General features: G+C 34.8%; 1 protein-coding gene across 2 annotated transcripts in view; it reads left to right on the plus strand.

The window, feature by feature from the left end:
• The window catches only part of LOC106460458 (mucin-4-like), a 174,739-nt gene that overhangs the window by 106,581 nt on the left and 57,172 nt on the right, over positions 1-10,986 (plus strand). For both annotated transcript variants that reach the window (XM_022387178.1, XM_022387177.1), the window contains one exon: positions 5,718-5,870. In XM_022387178.1, coding sequence (XP_022242886.1) covers positions 5,718-5,870 — 153 coding nt within the window. The remainder of the gene's footprint in view (positions 1-5,717; positions 5,871-10,986) is intronic.

Consider the following 10,986-nt stretch of genomic DNA (forward strand, 5'->3'; position numbering starts at 1 on the left):
TGATTTATATACAAAAAGTTCCACAAACTTACATAAAGTCTTCTTTCTAGTCTGGAACTTCCTTGATTTCTTATCGAGGGTTCACGATGAGTTAATTTTGAGTTGACCTAGATACAATTCACTTAATCGAATCTCACAGCATAAAATCATGCTGGAAAGAACCTTTCTTTCTCTGCGAGAGACCGTCCGACCGAGGATGGCAAAAACAAGTGCCTAAACTAGTATCCGTTTTTTTTTGTGTAAGTTCAAAAAATGTTGTATTTTAGTCACCATTTGTTTGCACTAGCTCAAGTTATTTCCCGCGCAGTTTCCAGAAGTGGTTCATTGATAATCATCTTTGTTTTTGTTCACTCCTATTGAAGTTATATTGTTTGTTACTTATTCAAGCAATGTTTAGATCCTGAATAAAATTGTCAGTAAAAAAAAGGGGAATATCTATATCTTATATCTACATTCATATCAAGTAATATAAGATCCGGAATGTATAGAACCAATACCGACTCATTTCAAAAGATAAATTAGTTTTATTGTTTTACAAAATATCAAAACAGTTTCTTATCTTGACGTGATTTTCATACACGTATACCGCCAAAGCACCAAGAAACAGTTTCTGATTCACAAAATCGAAAATCGTGCCAAGACTAACAAAATATTATGTATGCGTTACCAGAATGACTATCCATTATTCATGTTGAATTTTCACTGAAGATGAACGAGCTCAAACTGATAAAATCAGCTCGTCTAGAAAGAAAACATTACGTCATGTATATCATCAATAGATCATGAACATAGAACTTAGGCGATAAACTGCCAGACAGTTCAGCTGTGAGACATTTATTTTCACTTAACGTTACAGAGACTTCATTATCTTTCGATAAGAAGTTCTAGTTATGGTAAATAAAGAATGATTCCTGCTTTTTCATGAGCTTAATACTATAACTGGCAAAATTAAAAAGCTTTATTCTTAAAGGCTACTATAAAAAGATTAACACATCTTTTGAAGTAATATAAAATAACTTTCTTAATATTCCCACTTATATGGCTGCAAACAACAAATCTGGCTTGCCTAATTCTTTTATAAGAAACGTCAATTAACAAAAAAACTTTTATCAACAAAACTCTTTTTAGCTGTTAAAGCTGATATTTAGACAGAATTATATGTAATGAAAGTGAAACAAGTTACACTGAAACTTTCTTTAGACAGATGGCATCGTACGTGCACATAATATGTGAACATGAATATTGTTTTTTTATCACTTATTTGTAATGATAAAATAATAAATAAATAACACAGCGTTAAAATTGATAGACAATTGAAACATTTTTAATTCAGTTCAGTCTATGGCCTCCAAAATGTTGACTCTACATGTTTCGATGTTTTTTGTGTCACCATCAAGAGTGAACTTGCAAGACATAAGCATCATATTTATTCCTTCTTAACTAGGTCATATGACCTGTGTGTAGGTTTACTATTTCTGCGTAATTATTAGAGGAAGTTCAGCCACATACTTACATAAATATTCGCCGGACCTTCATTTGTATTCAATAATTCATGATCGTTTTCAAACTTAATTAATTCTAAGGATTCACGGATATTATTGGCTCTAACACTCTTTGTTTGAGTCAATATTACTGTTGATTTTTCTAATGATATCTTATGTTATGTTTTTTGTACATATTCTGCTATGGTCGAGTTTTCAATCCTTTCATTTTTTTACACATCCCTAATATCCTGCTAAACGATATTTTAAATTTATTTTTGTCTGTCCAATATATGTACTTACACATTCACATTCATTATCTTTAGTATTGCCCAACATCTGTTTTATCTTATTTATCGTTTTGAGCATAGAGCAAAATATTTGTTGTTTTTAAACACTTTGAATAAACTAGTGGTTAAACCTAGAACTTCTGGCAAAACTAAACATTCCTTTTGCATTTTTTTCATAACTGGGTTTTAAGGTAATACCTTGTTGATCGGTTATTACCACATTAGTGAATTTTATTGATCCAAAGTTTTTACTTTAGGAACCTTAGAGGAGTTTACTAAGTGTTCCCACGAAAACATTTTAAGACATATAACGTTTTATTTTAGTACGTTTACCACCATTTTCCTTGACGTATTAAGTATTGAGTAACTGTCTTAAACTAGTGTTTAATTACAAAGCTTGTTCCTTAGTTTAATGGATTTAGTTTTTCAAATTATCTTAAGTTATTTTATCGAAAATGTACTATTAGTTTAATTTTTAAGTAAAAAGTATAAAATAATTTATAAAATATAAATGTAATGTCCTCAGTACCATTAGAAAAGCAATAGTACGTTCTGGTAAGCTATTCAATTTGCTGAGAAACATCCATATCACATACTATATAAAGTTGTTTAAGATTCTAACTGTACTCACACTTTAGATCAGGATACAGCAATAAAACACCTTCCACTGACGCTCTTCTCTTATCAATTTGGGTTCATTAGCTTGTTCTTACGATTTTTATGAAATTTTTATAGATAATGTTTCTATTCTGGTTTTTCAGTTTATTTGGTTCTTGAACGATTTCTGTCTTGGTATTTTTAATTACATTTACATTTTGATAATTGATGCTTCATAGGGCTTTGTAACAGTAAAAAGGGAAAAATATATTTTGATTTAAATGTGAATTTTTGGATATTTATTTAATATTTGACATGCATCATAAATAAACAGTTTTAAGAGAGTACTGTCTAGTGCCTTCATGTCATTCGAATACAAGGTACACTGCAAGAAATTTCTAGGCATAATATTTTCATAAACTCCTTCTGATGAAAGTTCATTTAATAATTTTGTAGTTCCCACCCCAACACACACAGAAACTTCCTAACTTGCAGAATCTAAGTAGACTTGAGATATTAGACATATATAACTATTGAATATAATTGTTTGAAAAAACCTGCAAAACAACTGACAGCATATAATTATATATCAAAAATTAAAGACATATATCTGGATGTACAATAACAAAAAAATTAAAAAGAAACATACAAAAACAAATAATAGATAATTATTAAACAATATCCATAAAACAAATGAAATTGAAAGAAGGAAACAAGTTTCAAAATAATCATAACATAAGAAGAAACTGTGCCACAACCCTAATACTAAAAATACAACACAAGACTATAAACCCAAACTACAAATGAACAAAACAGGAAATTTTTATAGTTACACAGTGCCAACTAAATAAAAAAAAATAAAGCTCTTACAACAATTACAGCATAAGGAGAAATGCTTCGTAATATGAAAGTTTTGTCTAAGAATAGACTAACAGATTCTACTCACAAATGAACAACTTAATCCTTCATCTTCAACTTCTGGAAAGTGTTTAAATTGCCTTGGCAAAATTACATCTTGCTGGGTTTACAATTACTGTGAGAGAAATCTGATGCACTGTATTTTACAAATCGTTTGCAAGCTTCATTAACTTTCGAAATTTTCAATTGCTTGTTTTATAATTACTGAATATGAGTGTGTGTGACGGATAACGAGCAGATGCTGGTTTCTGAAAATAATAGTCATACATTTTAACAAAACTCGATGACGAGGAACCCACTTTGAGACTAATAATGGCTGGAGACGGCTTGAATGGGTAATGAAGAAAACTTTAATATAACAGCAAATGTACAACGTTTCGACAAGGTTTTGTCATCATCAAATACAAGTAATTTACACTGACACGGATATGTATATATATACAGTATTGAACAAAGAAGTCACATGACCGGAACTGTTGCAAAACTTAGAAGAGGTATCTAGGCACCCCGGGGCGATCTTAATTGAACAAAACAACCCTACTCTAAACCAACATGGATTCCTTGATTTTTGTTTGTTTATGTTGAGTTCTTTGTTTAAAATGACTGTGTTTTTAATAGATATAATATGGTGTTTTTAGTTGGAATGGTGAAAAACATGGGACGGTTTTTTATTGTGTTCTGTCAATCTGGTTTCCAATTTTCTTCCTGTTTCTTTGATGTAGAATTCTGGGCAGTTATTGCGTGTTATTTTGTAAATGATGTTGGTATTGTGTGATTCTAAATAATTTTTGTTTAGTAACGATTTTAATTTAGGGCCAGATTTTTGTGAGAATTTGACGTTGACAGGTATATTGTGTTTAATGGTTAGTTTTGTCCAAGTGTGGATAATTCGTGAGCTGGTTTCAGAAACAAAAGGTAAACTGCAGTGTAATGTACTGTTGTTGGGTTTGTTAGTGTCAATTTTGTTCGTGAGTTGAGTTTTACTGTGGGGAATGTTGGAGAGATTTTCAACTACAGCTGGTGGGAATTTATGTGTGAATAAAGGAATGCTTTTTGTGGTTAATTTCTTTATTTATGTAGTCTGTTGAACAGAGTCTTGTGGCTGTGTTTATGAGGTTTTTAAGTGTATTGATTTTTTGTGTGGTGTCATGAGCGTAATTCCAGGGGATGTAGAGACCAGTGTGTGTGTGTTTTTGCAGTGAATTTTGGTTTTAAACTGTGTGTCCGATCTAATAATTTTGAGGTTAAGAAAGGATAACTGTTTGTTGTTTTCATGTTCTATGGGATGAATGGAATTTATGTGTTTAAAGAAAGTTAGTGTGTGTTCTGTAGAAGTGAAGCCAGCAAAAGTGTCATCGACATATCTGTACCAGTATAGTGGGGGATGAAGCGCAGAATGTATGGCTTGTGTTTCGATCTAGGTCATGAATATATTGGCAAGAACGGGCAAAACAGGATTGCCCATACTTAAACCATCTATTTGAAGGAAATGTTCATTGTTGAAAATGAAGTTGGTTTTAGCTGTTGTAAATTCTAAGAGAGTAAAAAGTGTACTGGGAATGTGCATTAAACTTACTTAAACCGTCTATTTGAAGGAAATGTTCATTTTTGAAAATGAAGTTGGTTTTAGTTGTTGTAAATTCTAAGAGAGTAAAAAGTGTACTGGGAATGTGCATTAAAAAATTAAAATAAATCTAAATTACCCTTTTTTCTTTCTAGAATGACTTCAAATTGTAACATGAAACTACATTCATTTATCCTAGTTAGTTTTAAACTCATAACAGTATACATCTATTTATAATTAAATTTTATTGTTTTATTGACTTTTGAACTGTGTCTAACTATTATTCGTGCCATTATAAATTGTAAATCACTTTGGGAATGTGGAGGTCACGTTATGCTATTGAATCACATTACCCACGAGCTGCTTACGTGCATGCTTTGTGAAACATTTTTATTGCATTATTATTATTATTTATTTTACCCTAACACTATACAAGGTTGGTTGGAACCAGGGATAAACTAACCAATCACAGGATACCATAAAAGACCTGCAACAGCTTACATACACTAATCTGAAGATGAAAGAGTCAGAAAGGTGGAAGTCTTTTGAAATGTCATCCTCTACATCTTGTTATAAAATAGGCATTTGTCATTCATTCCAATATACTGGTTTATTGTGTTATAAGAATAATAGTGTGTTAGTTCACACACATAGCAAGTGTGTATCTTTACCATATTCATACATCAAGGTAAAAAGGTGTCTTACCAGAAAGTGGTTAGTAGTACAGCAGTGTATTAGTGTTTTGAATTATCCAAAAATAGAGAATATTTTGCTAATTATTGTACTTTCAGGATAGCTTTGAATTTTTGAGAAATGTAGTTTTTTGTATCTTCAGTCCAAACCACAAAATATCTTCTTACCTTTTAGGAGGAAGAACTTTGCATGATTCAAGAGATTACCCATGTCCAGGAGGTACTGGAGACCCTCTTAAAGAATTCTTCTGACCCCTACAACTTACCACAAGCCAGTGAACAGGTGATTAATGATGTCAAGGGATCTGAAGGCACTTGGAGTTTCCAGGTATAGTTCTTGCTATCTGCAACAATATTATTATTTTTTTTAGATCCAGCCAGGGGCTACTTTTGATTTCTTTTAAACAATATTTCATACTCTGTTAACCTTTAGAACAGTTTTATTTCCAACATTTATGTATATTCGTGATAGACATCAGTTTAGACAGCAGCATTTTGTAATATTTTGAAAAATATTCTTATAAAAGTACAATAAAATTAAACTTCAGTCTTAAAAAATTTACAAGGATGTTTCAAACAAAACATTGTACTTCTACATAGTTATCTACTTCACAAAGCATCTGTTAACCTCCATCTTCCATTTTACTCTATTGTTACATCATACATTCATTGTTCACAAGGGTCCACTCAATCGTTAAACAGCTTCCCTATAACACATGCAATGAAGCATTTGTTTTGAATATATATTATTTTAAAACAAGTGGATTGTGTGCTGTCTGTGTATTGTTAAAATTTATCACCAACAACTCAGAGACACCTACTGTAAAGAATTTGGTCCACATAAAACTGACATTGGTGAGCCAGCCAGGAGTAAATAGTGATGAAAGAAGACATAAACAACAGTGGAAATAAGTAGGCCTATATATGCACAACGGTAGTGGTGGCAAAAATATTGAAGTTTACAATCATACTTTTTTAACCATGTCAACAGATATTGATAAATGGATAGAAAAAGGTGAGCATCTTGGGTTCAAAGATGGTGAACTATGAGAGTTTGTTAAACAACAACATGAACTAGAGAGAAAAGCATAGGCAGAGAAGAGAGGAAGAAAGACAAAAAGGAGAGAGAGGAGAGACTGCAAATAGAGAGAATAAGAATACAAATTGAGAAAGAAGAAAACAGAGAGAGGAGAAACTAGAAATGGAGAGAATAAGAGTACAAATTGAGATTGCTAAGCTCACCCAACAGAAAGAAGGACCCAAAAATGTCAATGCGGTCAGGGCCAGCCAACCCAAGCTGCCCAAAGTTGATGAACAGAAAACAACACGGATGCTTTCTTGGAGAGATGAAAAATTTGCCCATAGTCAAAACTGGGACAAAGATGACTGAGCAGTCTGGCTCAACCCCTTCTCACAGAAAAAAGCCTACAAGTATGAGTAGGCATGACGTCTGAAGATAAATATAGCTTTGCTGAAATGCTATGTATTTAATGAAGAAGGTTTTTTGTCAGAAGTTCAGAGAAGTCAAACCTGACACTGGAGAATCTGTATTTCAGTTTGTGTCACATCTATGGCAATACTTCACAAGATGGACTGATATCACCAAGTGTGAAAATAGTTTTGAGGGACTGGCAAATCTACTAATACATGAGCAGTTCATGATCACAAGCTAAACTGACATGTCACTGTTTTTAAAGTAGAGAGCACCAAAAGATATGGAGGAGATGATCAAGCTGACAGAGCACTATATGGAAACTATATGGAGGGAGTATAACTGGCAAGTCCAAGAATATCCATTTAAAGTAGAAACCAGTGGTAGCTGACCAGAAGCAGGAGTTTACCAAAGGTGACAGGAGGTTCACAGACAAATGGGAGAAGATATGCCATATTTCTTATACAATAGGGCATAATGCATTAAGTGCAAGTCTGTCACCAACAAGCAACATAATAATTGTCAACATAAAGCAGCTGGAGTTACCTACGAAGATGGTGCTGGCAAGAAACAATAAAATAGTGACTATCATCATGGATGCTGCTGCCAGAAGAAATAGAATAGAAACATCATGTCAGATTCACCAAAAGAAGGAAGTACTATCTCTGTGATTAAACAGTGCACGAATGATGGTCAGCTCAAATTATCAAATGGGTAAACAGTGCCAGTGGTGATTAGAGCATGTGAAAAACATCTAGAGTTGCCAACAAATCACAATATGCCAGTAGGTGAAGGCTATGTTGGGAACAAGAAAGTGAAGGTACTATGAGACACTGTATGAAGTAGTGAGAACCAGTCATGTATTTGATGGTCACATGACAAGCAAGGTACATCTTTGTGTGCTGATGATGGAATGGTGAGAAAGTTTCTTATAGTAAGAATAAAAGTGACACTCCATACTATCTGGGAGACCTTGAGGCCATGTATATAAAGACACCCATCTATGAAGTTAGAGGAACCAGACAGAAAAGAGACTGATGAGGCATTTGCAGTCACCACAAGAGCTCAAGAGAAGAAGAGCAAACAAGACATCATGTCTTTAAAAGTGACATCCCGAATGTAAGTCTACAGGAACTGAAGGAAGCACATAAGAACGATCCTTCATTACAGAAACTTTGGGATAGTGCCCTGGAGAATGTTGAGCACAAGACAAAGGGGAAAGGGACTTACAGAATAGAGGACCAGAAGAAGGTGCTATACCGGATCTATCAAGGCAGTTATACTGGGGAAGTTAAACAGGTCATAATACCAACAGAATACCAGACTCAAGTGATGAAGTTGGCTCATGAATCAATTGTAAGAGGACACCTAGGAACAAAGAAAACAGCAGACAGAATCACCAGTAACTTTCATTGGTCGGGTGTCATCGGAGATGTGAGTAGATTTTGCAGGTCATGTTGCCAAAGGACAATACTTAGAGGGAAGGTAGCCAAGGTGCCATTGGGAGAGATGCCTCTCATGGAAGAGCCACTCAGCATAGTAGCTGTAGATTTGATTGGACCACTAGCGCCTGTTTCTAACAAGGGCAACTGATATGTGCTGACAGTAGTCAACTATGCAACACATTATCCAGAAGCAATAGCATTGGCAAAGATAGAAACAGAGAGAGTAACAGAATCCCTCCTGCAGGTATTTTGCAGAGTAGGCTTTTCATTGAGAGAAATCCTGAGTGACAGAGGGACCCAGTTTACTTCAGAACTGATGCAGAAAGCACGCAGTCTCATCAGTACTCAGCAGCTCTTTACCACCATGTACAATCCGAGATGTAATAAACTTTTTAAAAGAGTCAATAGAGTTTCAAAGAGCATGCTGAAAAAGATGTGCCAAGAGAGACCACATGGCTTGGGCAGGTACCTGCAAGCAGTATTATTTGCTTATCGAGAAGTCCCATAAGCAAGTTACTGTATGGAAGAACAGTACAAAGTTGAATGCAGATATTGAAAGAGCTATAGACAGGAGAAGAAGAGTCAGAAGTGAGGAACACATACCAGTACTTGTTAGATCTCAGAAACTGACTGGAGGAGATTTGTCAACTCGCTTGAGAGATCCTATATGCAGCTCACAGCAGTCAGAAGCACTTCTACGACAAGAACGCCAAGGATCAATGTTTCAAGGTCAGACAGAAGGTCTTAGTTCTGCTACCCACAGACAACAACAAACTCACTTTGCAGTGGAAAGTACCTTTTGAAGTACAGGAAGACCATGATCTACCATGCCAATACATTGAAGAGATACTTTAAGAGGGAATAAGACATAACGGATACAGCTATTGAGGCACAGATAGATGTTGCAGGTGTGGCTGTCATAGATGCAGGACCAGAAGATGGTGACTGTCATAAAAGATGAAGACCTACTAGACTTAACACCACTGGGTGGAGATGAAACATACTAAGACGTCAACATCATTGAAGAACTGACTGGCAAGCAGAAGAAAGAGCTACTAGATCTACTGTGCCAGGATACAGGTGTCTTCACAGATAGACCAGGCAAGACAAACCTTGTGCAACACAAGATCGAGACCACGACCAGGGATCCAGTCAGATGCCCTATGCAATGAGAGACATGATAAAGCAAGAAGTTGAGGCAATGTTAGAAGCTGGAATCATAGAGCTTTCAAATTCAGCCTACTGTTCACCAGTGGTAATCGTGAAGAAGAGGGACAGATCAAACTGTTTCTGCATAGACTTCTGGAAATTGAACCTCATAAAAAAGTTTGACTCTGAACATATGGGCAACACAAAGGTTATCATAGCAAAACCAGATGGAGCCAAGCTATTATCAAAGATCAACCTCAGTAAAGGTTATAAGATATAAAGAAAAGACAGCCTTTGTGACACCAGATGGATGTCACCAGATTAAGAGGATGTCCTGGGTTCGTCAACTCAGCAGCAACATTCAACCACATGATGAGGAAGATGTTGCACAACACCACCAACATCGAGCATTATGTGGAAGGCATTCTGACACACACAGCCAGATGGAAAGACCTTCTGGAGAAACTTAGATGTTCAGATGAGTGAGTGCTGCAGGTCTGACCATCAGACCATCTAGATGCTACATCGGTTATCCTGTACTGGAGTTTGTGGACACAAGGAGGTCGACCAAAAGATAGCCATGAAACAGGAAAAGCTGACCCGCATACAAGATGTACCAGCTCCGACAACAAAGCAGAAAGTCAGATCCTTCTGGGGTTAGCAGGATACTAGAGTAAGTTCATCCCAAACTATGCTGAGGCTGCTGCACCACTGATATACTTTATTTCATGTCATTAGTTTTTCATCTTATTTTGCCAGATTTGCTGTTGGACAAGCTGAATACCTTGTTTGAATAGAACATTTTCTTCTGTTTTTTATCTTTCTGTCCAAGTGACTTTTTTCCAGCAATGGTGTCATTAATCTCATATCCAGAAATGGTTTGTTTTTGTTTCTCCATTTGGCAAGTTTCTTTATAACTCTGACCACCAGCATAGGTACACACACACCTAAAGTTATTTCATGTCATAAGTGTACCATGTTATTATTTAAAAGGAATGATAGTTCACTTATGCTATTATCTAATGTTTTTGTAGATAACAGAAATATAAGTTAAGTACAAAATGTATCAGTATTATCCATGTGCATCTGCTTGATATGTTGGTAATAGGAGATTTATAATTTATTGGCTAGATTTTACAGCAAGTACATTTTTTTTTTCAGTTTTTTTTTAACTTTAAGATTTTGTTATTTATCAGGAGTTGTTTAATTCTTATCATGTTAGGCAATGAAAACTGTCTTAAACAAACCATTACCAAACTGGTATTGTAGCTTGTTAATAAAAGTTGGCTTTTACCATTGACTGAGTCTTTGATATGTTCAATGTAACTGAACTTCTTATCAGAATTTTGACTTTGTTTCGTTTGTTACGGGTAATGGTCAGAGGGCATTCAAAATTTTATTGAGCTACTATTTTATGA

The sequence above is a fragment of the Limulus polyphemus genome, unplaced genomic scaffold (genome assembly GCF_000517525.1).
Source record: "Limulus polyphemus unplaced genomic scaffold, Limulus_polyphemus-2.1.2 Scaffold774, whole genome shotgun sequence".
NCBI lineage: Eukaryota > Metazoa > Arthropoda > Merostomata > Xiphosura > Limulidae > Limulus > Limulus polyphemus.